Genomic DNA, 26,125 nt, shown 5'->3' with positions numbered 1-26,125 from the left:
TGCTGTCATGTGCGTTTGTATCAATGGAGAAATGTGCGTGAGCACTGAAAAACTGGCAGTGATGCACTTTTCAACCAAAACACATCGAAGGTGTTTTTAGTTCAAAAGCGCACCACCTCCACTTTCTCAGCGCTGGCATGCATTTTGCCATTTACACACATGAATGCGACACAGCGCCAGGCATATCAGCTCCCATGTGGAACAGACTCGATTCACTGAGTCTGCTCCGATGCTCCGCGTTTCCAGCCCGTTGCAGTAGGAAAGGGTACATGTATAAATGCCCACTACCAGGAATGGCTAACAGACAGCAAAATTGCAGAGGAAAGGATTGCCTGAAGCGTGGAACATCCTTAAAAAGGGGAGAGGATCCTTGACACCTGGGGAGTGGAAAGAGGAGATTATAATGAGCCATGAAGTCCACTGACTCTCAGAACTGGGTGAATAGAAAAGCCACCACCCTTCTCAGAGAGTTGGTTTTAAAACGTGGGAGTAGCGGGAATCAAAGGAGAGGTGCAGCTGCACCAGTGGACCCCTCCTGTATGCACTCCTGTATTTGAGACTGTGTAAACTCGTCAAAACCCCGCGGCGGGCCGGGCCGGGCCGGGCGGCGCGCGGGTGCGGCGGGGCGCGCGGGTGGAACCCGCTTCCAAAGTAAACACGGCCCGGCCCGGCCCCGCCTGCGGGGATGGCGGCGGCGGCGGCGGCCGGGGGCCGGAGCAGCGAGCACCGCTGCATCACGCAGTGGTAGGGGCCGCTCCTTTGCCTCTGCGAGGGGGCATTAAGGATGCCAAGCTGGCGGGGGGTGGAATATCTCCAGCAGCAGGGGGCAGAAGGGCTGTGCCCAGCAGAGCACATGGGTCCGGGTGCACGGCAGGGCCCGGGGCAGGTAGGGGGCCCAGCATGCCCTCACCCTGGTGCCCGAGCACCCATCTTTTGGGCTGGCTGTGTCCTGCAGGCAGCTGAACCCCCTTGCTGAGGAAGCCACGTGGCCAGTGCCGTAGCAGGGAAGTTTGGGGCTGGGGGCACACAGACCCAGGGGGCACATGCCTCCCCATGCTTGCCTGTGCCCCCCACCCTTGTGGCTCTGTCCCTGCCTTGGCTGGGCAGCACCTGTTGGTGCCTCATTTGCTTTGGCGCCCAAGGGGGGTGCCCCACTCCCCCCCCAGCAACAAGGCTGTGCGTGGCGTGGGGGTGGCTGGTTGAAGGGGAGGGTGGTCTGGTGTGGTTTCAAACATACATAGGTGGGTATGGGCAGGCCGGCCATGTCCAGGGCAGCAGTTAGAGGCCCGGATCCAACAGCGAGGCAGTATCAGTGGTCTCTTGATGTTGTCTTTGCTGGGGGTGGATGTGTGGCCAGATGCAGGCGCAGTGGTGGACGTTCTCTCCTTGGGTAGAGTCATAGCGAAGCAGGGATGGAAGGGACCTCCAGACGTCATCTAGTCTAGCCCACGGGTCACAACCCAAAAGTGGGTTGCAAGAATATATGAAAGGGCCGCGAGCAAACTTAAAAAATAGATCAAGAAACTTTAAAAATGGATTTTCCTCTAAAGGAGAAAAACACGGGAAACCGTGGCTTTTCTCTTGCTGGTTGACAGGCTTCAAACTTGCAAGGGGCTTTTTGGCACCCCCCTGACCCACACTCTCACCCCCTGCTCCACACACTGGGCAGCAGGGGCAGAGGGTCGGGAGCAAGGGGCAATGGGTCAGGACTGGCCACTGATGTTTACAAAAGGGTCCTGATACAAAAAAGGTTGAGAACCACAGATCTAGTCCAACCCCTTGCCTGAGGCAGGATCAACGCTACCCAAATTATCCCATACAATTGTTGAATTAAAAATCGTGGTTCGTTTCTCGGGAGGTGGAAAAAAACTTTCAGCTACAGACACACTTTATTAGCAACACAAAAGGTATATATTTGCAAATAGGGTCAGAGAGAGAGACAAAAGATCAATCACTCTGCCCCCGGGCACAATCATTAGCAAGCTTTTATCCCCTCTCTCCTGACCACGTGTGCAGAAGGAGGAATTTTTACAACTCATTTCCGGTTCATACAAACATATATGTAAACATGTCGCTTCATACGTCCCATGTGCATTATAATTAACTACTTAAGTATGCGGGGCGGGTAGGCTTAATATGCATTAGGTTATCACGCGTGCGTAGATGGGACCCAAGGTTACTCAAGGTTCAACCTGAAGGCAAAAATGGCATTTGCTCTTATCTTAGCCTAAGAATGTGGGGGTCATGAAAGAAAGTGTGATTTAGTGTAACAAAGAGATAGTAAATTTGCAGAACAGAGAGGGAGTGATACCTTAGTACAAAGGGCCTTTGGTGGTTTTTCCCTTCAATTTCCAACCCCCCCCTTCCCTCTCCCATTAAGGAGACAAGGAGGGCTAGCAGCTGTGTTTTTTTTCTAAATCTGCTATTGATAATGCATTTTTAATAATATTTCTAACAATATCCCCCCTCGAGATGCTTTCTGATCTTTACTTCATTCGGGCATATCAAGATAATTACGAGGAATTTTTCTGAGGACCATGACCTTTGCAGCAGTCTGTGCTTTTAGAGGGACTGCTGCGACCTGCATTCCTTCTACTGTGGTGGTTATCAATCTAGTGAGACAAGGAATAAGGCAAGGGATAAAAATCAAACCAGTTAGAGCACACAAAAGCACAAACCCTACCTTTTTCCACCAGGGTCCTCCAAATAATTGAAACCACCAGTCCTTATTCCATGTGGTTTCCCACGTTTGTATTGGTACATGGACTATTTTTCTAATCTCTTTGGCAATCTCTAAGACTGCTTTCCCGTTGTCATCTATTTGGAGGCAACAATTAGAAAGGTTGAGCTTTCCGCAGACTCCGCCTTCCTCTGCAAGTAAATAGTCTAAGGCCATCCGATTTTGGTATATGGCTGCTCTCATCTGAGAACTTTGTCGGGCCAATAACTCGAGAGCAGTGGCGGTCTGGTTAGTAATTACTTCCAAGACTGCCTGCAACCGGATGATTCTATTCAGCATATATATTGGTGTCCGGTATCCCCAACTTCCATCATTAGCCCATGTAGCTGGTCCATAATACTCAATAATCCTCTGAGGAGGCCACTCATCCTTCTTCCACTTTTGGGAGCTACCCTGTGTCAAACTTACATCAATACTTCTCTTGGCCCTTTTCCAATCATCATACAAAGAGACTCCTAGCTTATTTCCAACCTCAGACGGTAACAAAAAGAAAGCTGGTACAATTACTCCCATATAGCAAGTTCCTGTCCACCCCTGTGGTAGTATTGTATAGGCCCGTCGTCCGCAAATCTAATAGTATCCTCTTAAGGCCCTATTTTCTCTATTGGTGGCATTTGGAGGGGCCCAACCATAGGGCATCTCGGGAAACCCCAAGCCTCCTTCTGGACCCAAAGGACCAGCAACTGCGTGGCCTCCTTTCATGGAACATTCCCATAGCCCATCCTGGTTCTTGTTTGTACAATCTGTCCGATCATCACTTTGATTTGTGGCACTCCAATACTTATTAAACCACACAATTGTTCCATTGGGATGCTGTCACACTAGCCGATTATACCCTGGGCTATTAGGATAATAAAGCTGTTCTAATCTTGTAAGGTTCATCCACCTTACTTTTAAAGTCCATATGCAACGGCTGTGTCCCAACCTTTTTCCTGTACCATTATTACTGATGCAATACTCTCCTAACGCCACTTGGGAAAGTTCCCAACTGTGGTTCTCATCCCATTTTTGACTAGTACTTTTAACATCTGCCTTACTACTTACTAGCCATTTCGGGGCCAAAGGAAAAGCCCTCCAAGGCCACTGGCCTCTGGCCTCCCGAAGCCCCCCACAGGCCCAGCAGTTGGTAAGATTAAAAGTACCTGCAATTCTTTCCATCATATCAACATACAAATTTGTCCCTGGGGGAGCAATTTGGGAAAGCGAGGGTGTGAGCCAGCGGTTAAGGCTGCTCAATTCTGCTTCTTTCATTATGCAGATAACAACAAGGCACATTAAGATTCCCACCATATTTTCCCTTTTACTTTCTTGTCTAATTTTCTGAGCTTTGATTAAGCCGTCTCAGGCGCACTTGGAGATCACCAGTAGGTTCACAGCTCCACTTGCTGGCTTCTTGTTCCGAAGACGACTCAGCTTCCGGAGTGAGTTCGTCTTGGGAGATGTTGTCCTCTGACGCTTGTGGATGTCGTTTCACACGGGTATGGTGTATCCAACGGTCATGGCCAGTAATCTTTACAGCGGTATGGGTTGTTAGAAGTACCTGGAAAGGGCCACTCCACCTCTCAGTCAAAGGCTCCTTTTTCCACCGCTGCACCAAGACCCAGTCTCCCGGGGAGAAGTCATGTACCGGTACATCTAAAGGCAGACGCTGAAAGGAGGCTGCATACCTGTGAAGAGAAAACAAGACAGACTGCAAGGCAATAACATATGTATGAAGTTCACTATTACCTAATTCAAAAGTTACATTCTCTCGCATCCCAGGAGGTAAGACTCGAGGCGGCTTGCCAAACATAATTTCATATGGGGTCAATTTGAGGCCCCGTCGGGGAGTGTTTCGAATGCAAGTAAGAGCTAGCGGCAATGCTTGAGGCCACTTAAGGCGTGTTTCAATACAGATTTTGGTGAGCAAAGTCTTTAAAGTTCTATTCATGCGTTCCACTTGTCCTGAACTCTGTGGTCTCCATGGTGTGTGTAGTTTCCAAGTAACCTTGAGAGCTTGTGCGACTTCTTGAACCACTCTTCCCACAAAGTGTTGTCCTTGATCCGACTCGATGGACTCAGGCAGGGAATACCGGGGAATGATCTCCTGTAACAAATACTTCACTACTGCAGCTGCAGTGGCAGTCCTGGTGGGCCAAGCCTCGACCCAACCAGAGAGCTGGTCTACCATGACAAGTAAAAACCCGTGATGTCCGGATCGTGGGAGCTCGGCAAAATCAATCTGCCATGCCTGTCCAGGGTACGCTGCCCAGGGTCTACCTCCCATTGGCACAGGGGGTTTCCTTCGAGGGTTTACTTTCTGGCATGTAATGCACTTGGTAGCAATGCGCTGAGCTTCTACATATAGCCCTGGGGCTACTGCTTGGCGGATCATTAGATCACCCATGGCCAAACCTCCCATATGGGTTCTTGCATGGAGCTGTTGCAGCACCTCCTGAAGCAATGGCCTGGGTATCATGACTTTCCCTCCTGGTACTATCCACCACCCCTGGGAGTTCTTTTCTGCACAAGCTTTCTGTGCAAATTTATCTTCTTCAGGGGAATACTGTGGGACTAAATCCTGAACGTATGGCCATATGGCATGGGACATAGCCTGCTTGGATACCTCTTCCGCTTCTCCCCCAATAAATGCAGCTTCCTTTGCTGCTGCATCAGCCTTTGCATTTCCAAGCTTATGCTTTTTCTCAGCAGCCTTCCCATGGGCCCGCACATGAATGACTGCTACCTCTTTAGGCTGGTGGAGTGCCTCTAGTAGTTTGATAATCTGGGGGCCATTAGCAATCTTATTCCCAGAGGCAGTAATGAAACCCCTTTCTTTCCACAATAGTCCATGCGCATGGACTGTAGAAAAAGCATAGCGAGAGTCAGTGTATATATTAACTCGCTGGTCTGTCCCCAGCTGTAATGCTCGGGTGAGCGCAGTGAGTTCTGCGGCCTGTGCCGACCATGAGCTCGGCAATGACTCCCTCCATACTACCTTATCCAAGGTTACCACTACACATCCTGTTCGTCTTTTTCCATCGATGACAGAGCTGGAGCCGTCCACAAAGTATTCAACATCTGGGTCTTCAATTGGGTCCTCAGCAAGATCAGGTCGCACCTGCGTGGTCTGATTCAGGACCTCAAGGCAGTCATGCGTCGGTTGCCCTGGCTCTGGCAGCAAGGTTGCAGGGTTTAAGGCTGTAGTATGTTTGAAAGTAAGTCCTGGATTAGAGAGCAAAAATATCTCATACCGTGATTGTCTGGAGGGGTTAAGAAATTTCCCTCCCTCAGTCCCTAGGATCTGGGGAACTCCATGAGGAGTGAGTATTTCCATATCCGCACCCATGACTATCTTCTGGGCTTCTTCAACAACCACTGCTGTGGCTGCCACAGCCCGAAGACAGGCTGGCCACCCGAGTGCAACTGGATCTAGAACCTTTGAATAATATCCCACGGGTCTCCAGGTCGGGCCCGATGGCTGTGTCAGCACCCCTGATGCAACCCCTCGATTCTCATGAACATACAGTCGATATGGCTTTTTACTGTTTGGGATGGCTAAGGCTGGGGGCTGGGTTAATGCTGCCTTCAGCAGATCAAAAGCATGCTGCATTTCTTTATTCCATTTCCATTTAGTGAGACTCTCCTTAGTCAGGGATTCATACAGTGGTCTAGCCTTCCCACCGTAATCTGGTATCCATAGTCGACAGAACCCAGTTAGCCCTAGGAATGCTCGCAGCTCCTTGGGTGACTTAGGTGGGGTTAGACCTTGAATCGCCTGTATGCGATCTGCACTCAGGGCTCTGACTCCTTTTGAGAGCTTATATCCCAAAAATGTGACTTCAGGCTGACATATTTGGGCTTTTTCTCTAGAGACTTTATATCCTTTTTTTCCCAGAGTGTTTAGGAGTGACCTGGTGGCTTCCTCGCAGAGCTGCAAGTTTGGGCTTGCAACTAGCAGGTCATCCACATACTGGAGGAGAGTCACTGCGGGGTGTGATCCCTTCCATTCCCCCAAGTCCTTCTGAAGGGCAAGTCCGAAAATATGGGGGGCTGCTATAAATCCTTGTGGAAGAACTGTCCACATGAGTTGGGCTTTATGGAAAGTATCTGGATCCTCCCATTCAAAAGCAAACAATTTTTGACTCTCTCGGTGAAGAGGAATAGAGAAGAAAGCATCTTTCAAATCTAGCACTGAAAATATTTCAGCTTCCCCCGGTACTTGTGTCAAAATCGTGTGAGGGTTCGGGACTACAGGATGGTCTGAAAGGACCTTCTTATTTACTGCCCGTAAGTCTTGGACCAGTCTGTATGAGACCCCATCTGCCTTTGGCACTCCAAGAATGGGGGTGTTATAGGGTGAAGACCCTTCCACTAGCCATCCGTACCTCTTGTATTTCTCTATTAACGGCTTGAGTCCAGCTCTGGCCGCTCGGCTGAGTGGGTACTGCTTTACCCGAACGGGCCCCTCCCCATCCTTGAGTACGATCCTTACCGGGGAGACGAACTTAGCTCGCGCAGGGGTTCCATCAGCCCATACTGAGGGGTCTACTCCAGTCATGTGATCTTCTGGACTTACTGCAGGGCGTCGGTCCTCCAGGAGAGCCATCTGATAGTTCGAGCTCTGCTTGACAGGTAGCTGGACCACCATCTGATCGTCTCTGAAAAAGATCTCAGCTTGCAATTTTGTGAGTAAGTCCCGCCCAAGGAGTGCAACCGGGCAACCTGGAGAATACACAAAGGAGTGCTCGAGCAAATGGTCTCCCACCTTGGTGAGGAGTGGTTTACAAACAGGGAGTCGAGTTTGCATTCCCTCAATCCCTTCTACAAGTACATGCTGTTCACTAGTTCCTGCACAGGGGGGTTTTTCTGGAATCATTGAAAATGTAGCCCCAGTATCCACCAAGGCTTCAAAGTTTTTGCCACCAACCCTAATGGTTACCATGGGATCTTCTCGGGCTCCAACCCGAAGGGTAGTGGTCTTAGATCCCTGTCCCCTTCATTCTGAATCCTCAACCTTGTCTTCTGCCCGCATGAGGTGACCTCTCGGTTCCCCCTCTCTCTTCTCCTTCAACTTCGGGCATTCCCTCTTCCAGTGTCCTTTCTCCTTGCAATAAGCACAAACATCTGCTCACGATTCCCATACACCTTATATGCAATTTCCACCAGCTCTGAAATCGGTTTCCCAGCACCTCCCTCAGTTTTCTGTAACTTCTTATGGATATCAGCAGCAGATTGACCAATAAACATAAGATTTACCATGCGCTGGTTATCTGGGGCTTCTGGATCCAGATCCGAAAACCTGCGAAACGCCTCATACAGCCTCCCAAGGAAAGCTGAGGGATCCTCCTCTATTCCCTGTCTCACCTCATACAATTTAGACAGATTGGTAATCCGAGACACTGCCTTTCCCATTGCTTCCACTATAATTCCCAAATACCGTGCACTCAGCTCTCTGCCCTCTGCAGTATGATTGTCCCATCTCGGCTCTTCTACAGGGTAGGTATCACGCAGAGTACGACCAGCAGCACCCTCTGACTCAACTCTGGCTGCCGCAATACGCTCTGCTGTACCTAACACTAATCTCCTCTCCTCCGGGGTTAGGAGGGTCTGGAGCATCATCTGGACATCAGCCCAAGTGGGTCGATGAGTCTGCCCAATAGATCGAAACAAATCCCTCATCTTTTCAGGGTCTTCACGAAAAGAGGGGCTCTGATTTTTCCAGTTAAATAAATCTGAAGTGCTAAATGGGGTGTAGACAAAAGTTGCAGTGCCTCCTTCCCCAATAACCTCTCGCATCGGACAGTTCAACACCGGCTGTGACTCTACAGGCTTGCGCAAATAATAACCCTTATTTCCTAATTCAGATGAGGCACTTGGCTGAGGCTCACGCTCTAACTCATTAGGTATGCATTGGTACGTCGGTGGTGGTCTCTCTAAGGGAGGGGGCGGTAGTGCAGAAGGACTGGATGCCGAGGAGGCGTCTGACTCATCTTCGCTACCCGACAGGGCAACCGGAGCACAGGTCCGGTACTTAGCCAATTCAGAATCCCCCCCCTCATTAGACTCAGGAAGTACAGGCGGCCCCCCCCCGAGCCTTTTTCTTAACAAGCATCACATGAGACTTTGCTAAGTAATTCTTAATCCAAGGTGGCTGATTTTGAACCACCCACAACCAACAATCAATATAAGGAAACTGATTCCAATACCCATTTTGCATAACAATTTCATGGATAGCTATCACTTCTTTTAGCACAAAGGATCCTTTCGGGGTCCAGTGGACCCCAAATGTTGGCCACTCGAGTTGACAAAACTTAGTTAAATCACCTTTTTTCATTTTTATTCCATAATCGGCCGGCCTTGCAAATTTATAAAAATGACGTAATAAGACTTTTAGAGGGGTATCAATATTGTTTTCTACACGAGAGCTACTCGTACCCATTTGCCCACAAAAATGCGCCCAATGCACACCAAATACCAAAAAGATCTCAACAACAGATGATTTACAATGAGAGCTAAGCCTAGAATTTCTCAGCAAACTTACACATCCTTTGTTTTAGATCCGTACACCAGATTGGGCAAAGGGAATTCGTATACTCACTCAGATACCCCAGAGATCTCGATCCAAATTCCAAAGTGTGTCTGCCTCTCCAGAAACTCAGAATTTACATAGGATACTTCCTTTAACTTCCCGGATATTTGGACTTAAACCTCAAATACCAGGGCGAGTCCAAAGTCGGCTCGGTGTGCACAAATCCCTGGTACCGGAGGTGCTCCGTCACTGAATTCCGGGGTAGTCCTCGAGAAGCCCCACGTTGGGCGCCAATTGTTGAATTAAAAATCGTGGTTCGTTTCTCGGGAGGTGGAAAAAAACTTTCAGCTACAGACACACTTTATTAGCAACACAAAAGGTATATATTTGCAAATAGGGTCAGAGAGAGAGACAAAAGATCAATCACTCTGCCCCCGGGCACAATCATTAGCAGGCTTTTATCCCCTCTCTCCTGACCACGTGTGCAGAAGGAGGAATTTTTACAACTCATTTCCAGTTCATACAAACATATATGTAAACATGTCGCTTCATACGTCCCATGTGCATTATAATTAACTACTTAAGTATGCGGGGCGGGTAGGCTTAATATGCATTAGGTTATCACGCGTGCGTAGATGGGACCCAAGGTTACTCAAGGTTCAACCTGAAGGCAAAAATGGCATTTGCTCTTATCTTAGCCTAAGAATGTGGGGGTCATGAAAGAAAGTGTGATTTAGTGTAACAAAGAGATAGTAAATTTGCAGAACAGAGAGGGAGTGATACCTTAGTACAAAGGGCCTTTGGTGGTTTTTCCCTTCAATTTCCAACCCCCCCCTTCCCTCTCCCATTAAGGAGACAAGGAGGGCTAGCAGCTGTGTTTTTTTTCTAAATCTGCTATTGATAATGCATTTTTAATAATATTTCTAACACAATCATCATCCAAACTCTACATAAGACTACTGTGAACCCTGATTCAAGACGGTCCTAACACCCTAACCCACCACAGGTAAAGCACAGCCATGGCAGCCAATGGGATTTTTAATTGGACTTTCCAGATTTCCATGCCTCCATCTGTCCCACGTCCTGCAATTCCCAGTTGGCATAGCACAACTTGATGGGAGGAGGGAACCCTGTGTAAAGGTGCTGGCTTTTTTAAAACCTGGGAATGAAGGGTAATATAACCTAATAGTAAATCAGCATACCAGCAGTCTGTCAAGAAAAAAAAGTGTATAAAATTGATGTTGCCTGTAGTTTGACTATTCTAACCATCCCCTGTATAGTTTGACTGTTCTAACCATCTGGCTATTCTCTGGAAATGTTTGGTTTCCTTTCTGTTTCCCTCCATCATTTTTGGGCATTGGTTACCTCTTGGGTAGGGCTGATGATCCATCTTTGGCAGGGGTGTGGTATTTGCTTTATTAATTAACTATATCACATCCACCATGTTTGATTTTAGCTTTGAAAATGACAGCACAGGCAATCCTCAGAGTTACGACACAATTGGTTCCTGAAAACCGCTTCTTAAGTCGAAACGTTGTAACTCAGAACCGATTTTCCTATAGGAAACAATGTTATAAATGGGGGATTGGTTCCTGAACCAAGGCCCAATACCTTATTTTCACCAAAAATAACCCAGAATTTTGTACTCAATCAATTATAGATGAGTAATATAGCTACATTAATGTATTTCTATTGTAAATAGCGATCATACTGATTTGGAAGGACCTTTTTGAGGAGACTTTGCTGGACTTTTTGAAGGGCTCTTAGTTGGACTTTTTGAAGGGTTCTTGGCTGGAGTCTTGTCAGGAGTCTTGCCTGCAGGTTTTTCTGGAGTCTTGTCTGCTTTCTTAAAGAAAGTATCCAAGAAAGTTTGGACAGATGTTCTCCAGGGAGAGGGGTGATGTGGCGACCTTGTTCGCTGGCATGGTGTCACATTGGATCAAACATTGTAAGCAGAAATTGACATCATAAAGTTGAAACAGGGTGTCAATTTATAAATGTTGTAAGTGTGAAATGTTGTAACTCAAAATGTTAAGTCGAGGACTACCTGTACAGCACATTCAGGGATATTGAATTGACACAATCTACCAACCTCACCTCTTGATGTGCCCTATTATAGTCTTTTAATGTGTTTACTCTTCCACACTAACCCTCTTCAGGGTAGGGAAATACTATTATTTCCATTTTACAGAAAGAGGGACCCAGATACGGAGAGAAATTAAGGGTATACCTACACAGCAAATCCCAGTGTAATATGCAACTTAGCTTGAACTGAAAGAGAAAAAAAGATACTAATTAGCTCTGCTGAAAAGGAGGCAAGGAGGACTGTGCTAACCAAGCTGTTCTGCCTTTGATATGCAAGCCATCTTATACAAGGCTAACTTTGATATCTCTACACAGTTCTGCCCTGTGCCACCTACATAAACCCTAAATGACTTACTGAGAATAACACAGGAAGTCAGGCAGAACAGAGGACAGAATTTAATTCCTATGCCAGCACCCAAATCACTCACTGGCCATCCTTTCTCCACAGTGAACATGTAGATCACCCCTTTGTATTCTTTCTGGAACAAGTTTCTAACATTTTTGTTTGATTTTATATTGGGTACACTGGCAAAAACAAAACACAAGGCTTTTGGTCCTCATATAATATGTAGCATCCCCAGAAAAAATGGAGTCCTTTTAATGTACTTTTTGAGAAGCAGTTGAATAAAACTTCTGCCAGAGAACTAGCGAGAAGGCAAAAGATAAATTTGTACATGCCTCCCCTGTTTTCTCTCTCTTTTCTTTCTCTCCCCCACTCCTTTTTTGATTGACTTTGTTTTAATTCAAAGGGGCAGGTTGCTTCAATGTGTATCATAAATAGCCATATGCTGGGAATATTGCAAGTAATATGTGAAAGCTCTCTTCTTGAGCTTTTCTGGTAATATAGCACTTTGGTACTTGATCTGCATTTTGGCAGGTAGAAGGTTTTCAGTATGTTGTAAGAAAAAAGAGAGACAAAGGTTAATAGATAAAAAAAGTAATGAAATACTTTGTTAAAAATAGCTGCGTGCAGAGACAAAGCTGTTAGCCAGAACAATTACTGAAGTACAAATTAGTCTGTTGTGATTCCATTGACTCAGGAGGTGTTATACCTAGGGTAAATTTGGACCCAGGCTTAATGTCTGAGTTTCTTAATTACTAGGGTTTGGGAGTGGGGCTTTTTCTAAAAGAAAGGAGGATTAATGGATATGGGGAAGCAGGTCATAGTTTGGAGCCTTACCTATAATGAATCCTACCTATGGTATGTTTTCATTTCCCATGATGGAAGAACTCCCCACTAAGGCAGCATGCCTACTCCTTGTCCCCTGGCTATCTTTGGTGCTGGTGTCTCTTCCCTGCCAGTAATTGTGAAGCAGTTTACATCAGGTGATGAGGAATTGGCAAAAAGCCAAGAAATAGCCTGGGCAGGGAGATGGAGCAAGCAGTGCTATCGCATGGCCTAGCAACATGAGGCTGCCCGGTTGGTTGGTGGGAGCATAGACTGTAAATTAGGTGAGAGCCAAGGTGTTTGAGGCCTCTTTACAAGGGAGAGAGCAGGTGGGAAAAGAGTTAGAAGTCCTTCTGTAGGAAAAGGATGGGCAGCAGGAGTAGGAAGCTGAGCTGAAACAGGTCCAGTCCCTCATCTTAGAATAATTCAATGTTAATATTGCTTGCTCAGTTATAACAAATAGAATCTATTCCAGTCAATCAGATAGTTGGAGACCTTACCCACTACCTATTGATAAAAGTTAAAATGATAAATGCTAGCTAGTCTGAAGCTGAGCTATTAATAAATAAAAACATGGAATGCTGTTTTAAAACTGGCATTCATGTCTAAGCTGGTACCTATGATAACTCTGTTTTCTAAACCAGTGTGAACATCAGTAAAAGTGATATTGTCAGTAACTGGCATTCTGCTGTACCAACATTCAGCAGATAAAATAATTAAATCAACTGAACTCATTTGGCATAACAAAAGTAAAGTCACTGTAATAGAAAATTGTCACAGGATCAGTGTGTCATGCTTTGAAAATTAATTTCTTCTCTGCCTCAACATTTATTTCCCACAAATGCTTCAGCTTTGCATATGTATTTGTGCTGCAGGATGCTATTATCTGCTGACAGTGTTTAGTTCTGTTGGCATTATGTCTTAATTAAAGAATATTTTTGTCTAGCAGTAATAATAACTTAAGCTAATGAGAAAGTAAGATCAAATCTTCTTCACCTTACTCACTTGAGTAGTTTTATTTATGTTACTAAGATAACTCAGGCAAGTAAATTAAGCACAACTGGACCAACCATTAATATTTAAGCACATCTAGACTAGCCAGGAGTGCTACTTGGGGCATCTACACATGCATTAATGCACCTTTTCTAATGTGCATTAAATTTAGTACTTCCAGGGTGAAGTTCTAAATTAATGTGCATTAGGCTGCACTAATGTGCAGTAGCACATTTGCACACTTTTTTAGTGACAATGCACAGTAGACTATTTTACTGTGCATTAGCATAAACTCACCATTTTTACGTGATGCTTTAATGCACAGTAAAATAGTCTACTGGAGATTAAAGTGCACATGTAAACGTGCCCACTAAGTAGTAATTTCAGGCCAAATTCTGTTTTCTTTCATACTTGTATTGCAACTGTTTGGTTTGCAGTAGTGTATGGAATTTGGCACTTGCTACTCTAGTGGGTTCTAATTTTTATGCCTAACCCAAAAATATCCTGTGGTACATTATTCTTAAAGAGAAAGCAACTACTTAATATACTACATGTATTATAGTGGAGGTTTTGTAGCTTGCATCATACATTAGAAAATCATTTTTTCCCATTTTAGAGGCAATAATTTTACATGATAATTTTAACCTCATTGTGATATTAGGTAAACTGTATTTTATCATTAAAACCTGTACAGTATCTGATAGGCGTGCTGCTCAATAAAGTATATTCATATAGACTCTTTGATACAGAACCCACCGTGTCTTGAAGTGGGAGTTTCAGGGAACCTGAAAGTAACAATGATGTACCGTTGCCTACAGAATGTGGTTCTACTTACAATTAGTAGACCTGATTCTGATCTCATTCACACTGCTGGAGCTAAGGAGCAGCTGCAGTGAAGTCAGTGGAGTTGCACCAGTGTAAATATGGTGTGATATCAGAATCAGGCAAATAACCTTCTTGTCTTGATATAAACTGATCTTCTTGTACCATTTCATTTTAAAGGATTGCTGATCATTTTTACATGTGTGAAGGATGCAGCGTACCTCGTTGTCTGTTATATGAAATGTACAGAGAGTACTGCAGACATTATGATCAGAACCAAGTAAATCCAGCTACATTTGGAAAGGTACAAAGCATTCTTCTTTACAACAGATACACTATATAAGGTAGTGCATCAGGCCCTTGTAGAGGGCCTTGTGATTATGAATAGAAAAAGTTGTACAAAACTCTACAAAATATGAAATTTTGTTTGAAAAATTTTTATTTAGTTTGTTAGTATAATTTATAGACTTCCTGGATTTGTTATATCCTTATTTTCTTTCTGAGGCCAGATCTACAGTAGAAACTTTTGTCAGCATAGCAATACCAGTTATGAATATAATTTTTAAATGATTTTTCTATGCTGGTAAAAGCCCTAGTACTCATAGAGTTTTACTAACAAAGTTATACCTACAAAATCATTTTTTGTTTAATATAAACTATAATCTACACTGTCGATATAGTTATGCCAGCAAATCTTTCAAGTGCAGAGTAGGCCTGGAAAGTTGTTTTTCTTGATCCTAAAATAAAACTCAGTTGTCACATAAACAGGTAATGCTGTAATTTTTTTGAATTTGTAATTCAAATTTTGAAACTACAAAATATTTCTGGCTTTATTTTGTTTTATCAGTTAGGGTTTAGGGGTTGTTTTTAAGTTTATAAGAAGGTTTTGTTCCAAACACAAACATTTGTGTTTGTAGGACCATCCATCCAAGCAAAGCAAAATTCAGGTAAAAAAGTCTCTTTTAGAGACAGTGTCATTCTTTTAGTAAAATGGAACATTTATATAAGCAACAGGAGAATTACCTTTTTGAGACCTCCATTCTTACAAACACATGCCTAACTTCTTAATTTTAATCATGTAATTTAAAAAAAAGTTCTTTTTTACTGTCTTTATCCTATACATTTTTTTAATTCTGAATTTTCCACCAGTACTACCACTGAGCTATCTCCATTGGTATCCTTGGTAGGAAATATTAATCCTTGTGTTTTTCATAAACTTCACCTCATTAAAAGTGCCATTTAAATCAATTTAGTTAGAATGTGCAAAGTTGTGTAAAGATACCCTTATTTTGGATTAATAATGGGTCATTTCTGTTTAATTTAATCTGGTCCTTCACAGGATTAGGTTAAATCAAAATAAATATATCTTGAGGAATAAGACATACATAGTTATGCCAGTTTAACTAAAATGGTTTTGAAATACAGGCATACCTCGGAGATATTGTGGGTTCGGTTCCAGACCACCGCAATAAAGCGAATATCACAATAAAGCGAGTCACACAAATTTTTTGGTTTCCCAGTGCATATAAAAGTTATGTTTACACTATACTATAGTCTATTAAGTGTGCAATAGCATTATGTCTAAAAAAACAAGGTACATACCTTTAATTAAAAAATACTTTATGCTAAAAAATGCTAACCATCATCTGAGCCTTCAGCGAGTCGTAATCTTTTTGCTGGTGAAGGGTCTTGCCTCGATGTTGATGGCTGCTGACTGATCAGGGTGGTGGTTGCTGAAGTCTGAAATATTGCGAGAATTACCAAAATGTGACACAGAGACACGTAGTGAGCAAATGCTGTTGGAAAAATGGTGCCGATAGACTTGCTCAACGCAGGGTTGCCACAAACTTTCAATTTGTAAAAAACGCAATATCTGCAAAGTGCAATAAAGCGAAGCGCAATAAAACGAGGTATGCCTGTATACATTATTAATTGGTCTGAAGACAAGACAAGGAGAGAAGTCATGATTTATTTTTCAAGAGTTTTTTTCTCAAAGTGTGTTTGAAGTTAAGGTAAATTTTATCATTGACTTCATTGAAGCCAGAATTTCATCCGAGACAAATAGGGCCAGATTCTGTTCTACCTGTTAGGTATCTAAGTGGACTTGACCACCTAAGTGCAATTTCATTCCCCCCTTCTGTCCCCCTCCCCATTCATGTCTCTGAAAATCCATTAATCCATCTACTTTTGTAATACACCATCAACTTGCCTTTAAGGCGAGTTACAAAGTACAGTGAGGAGAAGTCCTCATGCACTTATTTGCATCTACTACTGTGTTGCAACTCTTGTTGCAAAAATGGCCAGTAGCATACTGTTCTGTATTAATAGGAGCATGCCTTGTAAATTAAGTGATTCTTCCACTCTATTTGGCACTGATGAGGGGTCACTTGGAGTACTATGTACAGTTCTGGACTCCACACTTGAAGAAAGATGTGGACAAATTGGAAGGAGTCTAGTGGAGAGGAACAAAAATTATTAGAGGTCTGGAAAACATGATCGATATGGAAAGACCTGGGATTATTTAAATGAGAAGACTGAGGGGAAATTTGATAACAGTTTTCAAATACCTAAAAGGTGATTATAAGAGGATAGAGACAGATTATTCCCTGTTGCAGGTGCTAAAACAATAAGGAATGGTCTTAAACTCCAGCAAGGGAAACTGAGGTTGGATATTAGGAAGAACTTTCTCATTATAGGAGCATTAGAACAGGCTATCCAGAGAGACTGTAGAATCTCATCTTTTTTGTTATGTTTTAAGTTAAGTTTTAAGAGCCTGTTAGACAGACACTTGACTGCAAGGGTTTAGTTAGGGACAATCTGAGTAGGGCAGGGCAACTAGGAAGGTGCCCCAGATGCTGACTTAGGGAGGGTGGGGGCAGAAAAACAGAGCTGCTGCTGTAGGCAGACAATCAGGCTGTCAGTGACAGGAACTAGAAGTCACCATTGGCCCTGTGTGTGGCAGCTGCTATAGACACCTCCGCATATTTTTACACTGGAGGTCAGGGATGAGCCTACTTTGGGCAGTGGGTTAGACTAGAAGGTCTTCCAAGGTCTCTTCGAGCTCTTCTTTTCTAAGAATCTATGATTCATATGTAACCCTGCTTCATGCACAGTTGAAGCTGGAGCAGTTTTGCTACCTTTGTATTGTTCCTGGATTATGCAGTTGTCCACAGTGCTCCTTCCCCTTTTGAAACTGCTCTGCTTATGAGTTTGTCCATGCCCTGTGTAAGCAGGTTGCTAGAAAACTAGGTATTAGTTTGAGAATAGGTGTCTGATAGTGGCAAGGATTAAATATGGAAAATGTAGCAGATAAATCTTTTTAACTTTCCTGTGAATCACTCAGATAACTCTGTATCTTTTGGGTGTTTTATAGCTTGTTCGTTTAGTTTTCCCAGATTTGGGGACCAGAAGGCTGGGCACGAGAGGCAGTGCCAGGTATGTTGTATTCTTGTTTTACAGCTGTTTGAGGAATAATAAATTAATCAAAAGAGCTAGATATGCAGCTCTGTTGGCGGGATACAGCAATGGAGGTTTGCACCAGATGTGTGTAATTAATCACAGGAACAATTCCAATGGGATTTACAACAGGGTTCTCCAACTACTGAGCAGCTGGGGACTGCAAGCCACACTACTCATGGGCCTTGGGATGCATGCCATGCAGGTTTCCTGATACCTACACTGCACAAGTAGCAGGAACAGCCTCTGCAGTCACCCCCCTGTGGGGAGTGTGGGCACCTCCTCTCTCGCCCACTCAGCCACATGGGCAGCAGACTCACTGGACCCCCTTTTGCCATGCTGCCCTGCCTTAGAAACCCCAGACACCATAGCAGCGGGTGCAATAGTGTGAGTGTCATCTGGCCAGGAGTCTATGGACCACATGTTACCCTTTGCTAGTTGGATGTAGTTCAAGGGCCACCAGTTGGACAGCCCTGATTTATGATGTCATCAACAAGCTAAAATAAAGTTCATTTAGCAAAAGTCACCATATCCAAGCTATTTTTATTATTATATATAAATTTAACTTCAGTTTCTAAAACACCAAGTTCATCGGCTTTTAAAGCTCTGGCTTGTGTCAAGCAGATAGGGAGGCCAGAGCCTCACAACCCCATCTATAGCCCCAGAGGCATTGTGTCTCAGGGCGGCACAATGATCTTTGGGCTCAGATGAGCACAAAAATGGTGGTTGTGACCAGCCCAAGGGCAGGAGGCTGTAGAGGCAGGGAGCCTCTTCTTCCCTGCAGAATCACAGCTGGCTCTTAATGGAACAGTTATATTAATTAAATCTAAAAACCCAGCCTATAGCAAGGCACTGGGATGTGCCTGCTTCTCTGTGAGAGCAAGCAGACTGAGAGGCTGCTTCCAGGTGGCAGAGAAGAGCTAATGAGGGACTCACCTGACCAGAAAAGGGCTCAGACTGGAGCTACATAAGCCCAGAGCTGGCACTGGTCAGGGAGACTCTTCCCAGCAGCCATGAAGTGAAGAGCTCTTGGCTCCAGGATAGCAGGACTCCCGAATGGACCTGGATTTGGTTAAACTACTCTGCAGGCCTGGGGAACAGAGGCAAGTTCCCTGGATAGAGAAAGGTGGGATTACAGGCAAGTGGCCTTTGTTTTATGTTAACCCCAGAGTATTTGAGGTGCCTACTAGTGGTTATGAGACCCTGGAGAAGGGGTTGCATGTGAGCTGGGACCAGAGGGTCTGAAAGCTTGGAGGATGGGCTATGTGTGGGACCAGAGGGTCCAAGAGCCCAAAGGGGCCAAGTGTATAGGCTAGGGTACAGCCCCGGGCTGGAGGGTATGCTTGCTGGGAGATAAGGAAAGTTTGCTCTCTTAAAGAGGGAGAGGGCTGCTTCTGCTGTTGTTTGTGTTTCTGTTATAGCTCAGGGACTTATAGTTTATGTTACTGTTTACATCGGCGGTTTGGATGGGGACTGTAAGGTGGGGTCCCATTAGTGTCCGTGGGACACGCAATAGCTTTGAGCCTTGCCAGGGGCTCAAGGCCTGAGCTGTTGTTGAGCCCAGAGAGGGGCAGAGTGCAGGGGCACAATGAGATAGGGGACTGAGGGCCCACAGCCATATGGGGGCCAAGGGGCTTGGTGCTCAGAGGAGCGCAGCCATACAGGGTCCAGGGGCCCCTGCACTCTAGAGAAGCGCAGCCATATGGGGGCCAAGGGGACCAGTGCTCTAGACGAGCACAGCCATACATATAAGGGCCAGGGAGCTCAGTACTGTAGAGGACTACAGTCATACAGAAGCCAGAGGGTCTGGCGCTCTAGAGAAGTGCAGTGTGGGGGCTGGGGGGCCCAGCAGACAGGGGCCAAGGACCTGGTGACCAGGGGGGACAGATTGAAGCTAGTGCCTCAAAGCCAGGTCTGACACCATGGGCCTAGCGAGATCAGAGGGGCAGAGGCTGAAAAGGCCAAAGTCCTGAAAGAGAGAACAACATTATAGCAACATCCACAAGGCTTGGGGTATGGTGAGGGGAGGAAAAGGAGCCATGCAATTTTCCCTTACAACTACAGGTGTTCTACAGGGGCCTAGTCAAGCTGAGAGGGATCTATTAGGCCTGAAGGCTGGACTAAGACCCAGTGGGAAATTATTAGGATTAAGGCTCACTCTCTAAGGCCTGTTGGCAGCCTCCCTTAATTAACCTTTAATATTAAGAACAAGGCATGGTGGGTGAGCAATCTAAGGAGAGTGACATTAGAGTTTGAGCTGGACAGGAGCTCCAGAGCTGCTAGGGGGTTTCACAGCTGCCTGTGTGGCCATAAGACCTGTGACAGATCCCTTGACAGATTTCTCGTTGCCCTTTCCCTTAATATAACACATAGAAAGAATTGATTCCAATGGACTCTTAAACCACTGATTTGATGTCCAAATTTATAATCATCCTTTGTGCATCTTAACAGGAAGAAAAAATTCTGGTCTTCACAATTCACATGAGCATTCTCAATAATAAAGCTGACAGGACCTCTGGTAAAATGTTGACTCTGAGAATAATCTGCTTTTACTTAAATATTATAACAAGTTTTCTGCAAGAGTGCCATCCTGTCATTGGCTAGTGCAGCTAAGTCCCTTATACCAAATACCAGGAGCTTCCAGTATAAGCCCTATGAGGAGAGACTGAGGACCTCTTCAGCCTCCACAAGAGAAGGCTGAGAGTTGATCTTGTGGCTGCCTACAAATTCATTAGCGGGGCACAGCAAGGGATTGGAGATGCTCTCTTCACCAGGGCGCCTCTTGGGGTAACAAAGAACAATGGCCACAAACTGACAGTCAGCAGATTTAGGCTGCTGTGAAAAACTTCTTCACAGTGAAGGTGGCCAAAGTTTGGAATGGGCTTCCAAGGAAGGTGGTGCTCTCCCCTACCTTGGAGGTCTTTAAGAGAAGGCTAGATAGGCATCTGGCTGGGGTCATCTGACCCCAGCACTCTTTCCTGCCCAGGGCAGGGGGTCAGACTTGATGATCTGTTGAGGTTTCTTCTGACCCTAGCATCTATGAATCTATGAATAGATGTCAGTGTAGTGGAAGGTCAGTGTAGTGGAAGAGCTGCATCTCCGTATCCTCAGTCTGCTCTTGATGCATTCCCTTAGCAAACTACTTCGATTGCATTTGTGCCAGCAGAGTGCTACGCATGGAAAAAGGAATTACTTGCTGGCCATTTACAGTAAAAATATTAACTCATTAAGTACAGTTGGCTGTCCAGTATATATGGTAGTGGTAGCGTGAAAATGGTACTGCAGGAGCTAGGTAGTAGTGTGAGAAAAGTATGAAGAGTGGTTCACATCACCACCAGCTTTGATAAGAGGTGCCATTTCAAAACACTTGAGTGGAGTACCTATGTAAATAGATGGACAAGTGATTCCCTTAATTGGTAGGTTTTAGTCTACCATGGCTGCATGCTGTGTTGTTAATTAAAAAAATTAAAGTTTTGTTTTTAAAATTAATTGTTTGTAAAGTTTTTTTAAAGATTTACAGAAGTGTACTTATTCAAATATTGGACAAAATATTTTTTTAAATGCTCAAAAACAGTGGAATTGTCTGTCCTTATTTCTGTTCTATTCTAAAGAATTGCCAGCTGCTTGCAGACTATGAATGAAAGTTCTGTGTTGATCTTATCTTGCTGTTAATTGATCAATTAATTTATGTGTGTGTATATATGTATTTTAGGTATCATTATGATGGAATTCATATCAAGAAGAGCTCTTCCTTTTATGCACATTATTGCTATCTTCTAAATGAAAAAAAATATCACAGGTTTGAGTTCTAAGTGCTCTTAACTGTAACAACTTATATTAATGCAGTTTTTTATAAAGTCCACATCATTGTCCCCTGAAAAGTGAGATTAAAATTGTCTTTTCCTGTTTACAAAATAGAGTCCTTAATACAAAAGCTTATGTTTCAAATAAGTGCCCAAACATAATCATACAACTGCACTTCCTTGCCCTTGATTTTTTTTCAATATGTAGCTATTGTGGGGAAAAAATCTATGCTAGATCAAACGCAGAGCCTAACATGCTAAGTGCCTAAAAAAAAAGTGAAAATAAAAATGGTCATCAGTAGTGGCACAAGCCCTAAGTAAGTGTGCTGTCCATCTTCATTATTTTTTAGTAATGCATACAGAATGTATTTCTACTAATACATCCTTGTGATTTATTGAAAAGCAGGCTTAATTTGCAATCCTTTGTTTCATATTTCTTACGGTTCATGTTAAGTCATTGATATTTTGAAAATGTTTACTTTGTTTAGTTTACTTTGCATTAATGTTTTAGTGACTACCAAGAAAATACACAAAATAAAAAAGAAGACATTAAATATGAAATATAAAACCATCTAAGAATGCAGAACAATCGAAGTGTCCTGAAACCCTAATCTGTAGGCAAAGAGCTTGATCATGCTTCTATAGAAATTGTGGGAATACTGCCATTGACTTCTGTGGAAGCAGAATTAGATCCCTAATGCTTATTGTCATGACACATCTAGACTATTCACAGTAATAAAAACTGTGAATGCTAGTGTTTCCAGGATAGATAAGTAGCAAATAGGAAATCAGTCTCCTGTCAGCCTGAAGGTGGTTTAAAGTCATATCTCCCACCTCCTAAGGGAATGCCTGAATTGCCAGGGTATAGGTTAAACTGAGATGGGTGTTTTACACATCTTCTGTTGAAGCTGAACCTCTGCTATAGACACTACAAAATTCATGGCATCAGAGAGAGAGAGAACACAAAATTAAGCATGTCTCTGAAGTTCAGTGATGATGATACTCATTTGGGAGGGGTGGTCTTGGATTTCAGTCTTTACTTTTATTACTGTTTATGTATTTTATCAAAAGTCTATTGAATATGAAATACAAAAACAGTCTTAAAAGCAGGTACAGGTTTCCCTCTATTTGTGTGGCTTCTTTATATGCGAATTTGCTCTTATGCAATGAGCATATTTAGATCTATACTTCATTATATGCAAGGTAAATTTGCTCTTATGCGATCAGCATAGATGCTCCCCCTGCCCAAGAAGGTAAGTCTGTGGGGGTGGGGAAAGGGCTGTGGCTCCACTCACCCAGCCCCAGCTGCAGTGGTTCCAGGAGTGGCTGGCACCAGCTGCAGCCACTGGGCTGCACCTGACTCCACCTGTCCTCCTGCACCTGGGCTCACCCCAGCTCCTGGGCTGCTCTATGCTGTGGTGCAGGCAGCTGATGTCTGTGGTGCAGGCAGCTGATGTCAACTGCTCCCAGGGCTGCTCCAGCACAGGCTGGGGTGAAGACGGACAAGCAGACCCCTGGGCAGTGCGGGGTGCAGTGTTCACCCCAGCCCTGCCTGCAGTGGCCCTGGGAGCAGCCAACACCAGCTGCCAGCACCAGGGCACAGCGCATCCCAGGAGCAGAGGTGAGTAGAGACAGGTGGAGCATGGTGCAGCCCAGTGGCTGCAGGCAGCTGGTGTTGGCCGCTCCCAGGGCCACTGCAGCCAGGGCTGGGTTGAGTGTTGTTCTGTTCCCTCTGCTTTGCTGCCTTGTGCAGCCCCAGGAGCAGCACCCCTTCCCCCGGCCCTTCCCTAGTCCCAGCCTCACTCCCTCCCTCACTGCCATGGGAACCTATCCCTATTTGTTACATTGTAAAGTGGGTTCACTTTATGTGAATTTGTTTTATGCTCCATTCCCTGGGAACACATGTACAACATAAATCCAGGGAAACCTGTATGAGAACCAAGGTCTGCTCTTCTCCTCCTACTCTCCTCAGTGACAGTTGGGCTTCCTCTTACTAGATTTCATAGATTTCATAGACATTAGGGCTGGAAGGGACCTCAGAAGATCATCGAGTCCAGCCCCCGGCCCAAAGGGCAGGAAGTCAGCGGGGGTCATAGGATCCCAGCAAGATAAGCATCCGATTTGCTCTTGAAGGTGTTCAATGTAGGTGCTTGAACCAGCTCCGATGGCAGGCTGTTCCAGACCTTGGGGGCTCAGACAGTAAAGAAATTCTTCCTTAAGTCCAGCCTGAAATAGTCTTGCAGTAGTTTATGACTGTTTGACCTCGTCATCCCTTGGGGTGCTCTGGTGAACAAACGTTCCCCCAGATCCTGGTGGTCACCCCGATCAACTTATAGGTGGCCATCAGATCACCCCTGAGCCTGTGCTTTTCCAGGCTAAAGAGCCCCATGGCTCTCAGACTGTTGTTGTAAGGTCTGTTCTCCTGACCTCAGATCATGCACGTGGCTCTTCTCTGGACTCTCTCAAGCTTCTCCATATCCGTTTTGAATTGTGGAGCCCAAAACTGGACGCAGTACTCCATGTGCTCTCACTCCTCTGTTCCAGCCTCCCATTTCTCCCTTTTCCACAAATCTCCATTCTTTACTAGATAATGGAATAACTTCAACATTCTTTTATCCCAGTCTAGTCTATAGCTTGGTGGTGAGGGCACTCTCCTGAGAAGAAGGAGATACGAATTTGAACCCTCTTATGCTGGGAATGCAGGAAACTGGATGCCCTGTTTTCTGAATGAATACTTCAATCACTAAGCTACATAAAAGTGGGGGCCTACTCTCACTTCCTGCAGCCATGCTTTCAAAGAAAACAGTTCAGCATTATTAATTTAGGAGCCTACCTTTTGGAACAAGATTCTGGGCTGTGGATTATGAGGAGATGGAGGTGCCTGCTGCCCCAAGTAAGGTGCATCTACTCTGGGGAGGATGGGATTTTAGACACAGTTTCTACTGGAAGGCCCTCATTACATCAGGCTGGCTGCTTTGGATCCCACTCTGAGGGGCTCATTCTCCCCATGCACTTTTTAGTACGGGTGTGTGAAGGCAGGCCCTATTTGATTCAGATTCGGCCTGAATCAGGGATAGTGATTCAGTTAGTTGATTCAGATCACTGTTCCTGATTCGATTCGGTTGAATCTGAAGGTTTGATCTTGATTTGGAGAATCAGCAATTTGGACATAAACACAGCTTTAAATGTTTTCCTACATACCTCGAGGTACCAGTGTGGCTTGTGAATACTGCTATGCTGGGGCAGAGGGAAATTCCTACAGGAGTGGCGGCGGGGGAGAAGGAGGCCTCCACATGCTCGGTGGCGAACTGGAAGTGGATCGGAAGTGGACCCTATGGCCCCGTAGCTCAGCGATTGGCTGAGGAGGGACCCCGGGTGTCTCCCCAGACCCAGGATGCACCAGTCACTGAGCTGGGTGGGCACAGGCAGGGGCCCCAGCGCACTCCCCGGTGTACCCAGAAGTGGACTGGAAGTCTGCTGCCAAGTGCGCTGGGGAGTCCTGTGCTTCTGTGGGATACTGCATGCGCCCCAGCATCGCAGCACTCACAAGCCACGGTGGTAGCTAGAGGTATGTAGAAAAAACATTTAAAGCTACATGTATGTCCAAATCGCCGAATCTTTCTGAATCGGTTCGAAGGGTTCCGATTTGATTCAGAGAGATTAAAGGGTCCTCTGATTCAATTCAGATTCAGAGATTCAGCCACCAAATTGGGCCAAATCTCCACCTAATCAAATCAGCAACCAAAGCTTCACACAGCCCTATTTTTTAGGCAGTCTAGAAGCCTCACTCTGGGTTCTGGATTCTAGCCCTGATGCCAGGCACCCATAGTTAGGCAATGCAGCACTTGCAGGTACCAACAGTAGTGTAGGGGTGTAGCTGGGTACCCAGGCATAGGGGCAGCAGCAACTTACAGTTGATGTGCAATTGTGATTGCTGCTTTTTTGGTCAGTGCTCGCCTTCCACTCCACACAAATCAACACCCAATTCACCCCATCCTAGTTACGCAAGAGTTCTTTCAAGAACCTAGCGTGGGGCACTCAACTACTGTGATACTGGGGTGTGTGTGTGTGTGTGTGTGTGTGTGTACATACACACTAGAGCTCACATGTACATAAATCATTATTTAATCAGAATCTTTTAGAAGTCTAAAGATTCCAGCCACTGTATAGCTGTTTGAACAATATCTTTTTTATATTTTTAAAAATTGAACATTAAACTTTGGAAAAAATAATCAGAATATCAACATTCAAAATATTTCTACCAGCATTAGGTTTTACCTATTTTTCAACTCAATGTTTTTATGTAAACCCATACAGGAGTAGGATATGGTCCATAATACCTTAGTCCGTAATATTGTATTGGATCAGAAGCATCTAAAATTGAGTTGGAATAGCTGATACATAGATTTGGAAGATTTTAACATGTTATTAATTTAGAATGAACCAAATTTGAAATTGAGCTGGATCTGCCAGGGAATCTAACCAGATCTACGAATTATTTAACAGACCTTAAAACTGAAGGAGCAAAAATGGCTCATCCTTTCACT

General features: G+C 44.7%; 1 protein-coding gene across 1 annotated transcript in view; it reads left to right on the top strand.

The window, feature by feature from the left end:
* The first annotated feature begins 685 nt into the window (after positions 1 to 685).
* The window catches only part of RFX8 (regulatory factor X8), a 58,325-nt gene continuing 32,885 nt past the window's right edge, over positions 686 to 26,125 (top strand). Inside the window, exons 1-4 of the mRNA XM_090046650.1 lie at positions 686 to 744; positions 14,500 to 14,623; positions 17,693 to 17,754; positions 21,488 to 21,574. Coding sequence (XP_089902776.1) covers positions 686 to 744; positions 14,500 to 14,623; positions 17,693 to 17,754; positions 21,488 to 21,574 — 332 coding nt within the window. The remainder of the gene's footprint in view (positions 745 to 14,499; positions 14,624 to 17,692; positions 17,755 to 21,487; positions 21,575 to 26,125) is intronic.

The sequence above is a fragment of the Crocodylus siamensis genome, chromosome 1 (assembly GCF_052110815.1).
Source record: "Crocodylus siamensis isolate JL-2025a chromosome 1, ASM5211081v1, whole genome shotgun sequence".
Classification (NCBI taxonomy): domain Eukaryota; kingdom Metazoa; phylum Chordata; order Crocodylia; family Crocodylidae; genus Crocodylus; species Crocodylus siamensis.
The sequence above is the reverse complement of the archived record's forward strand: the minus strand, read 5'-3'. Positions and strand labels throughout refer to the sequence as shown.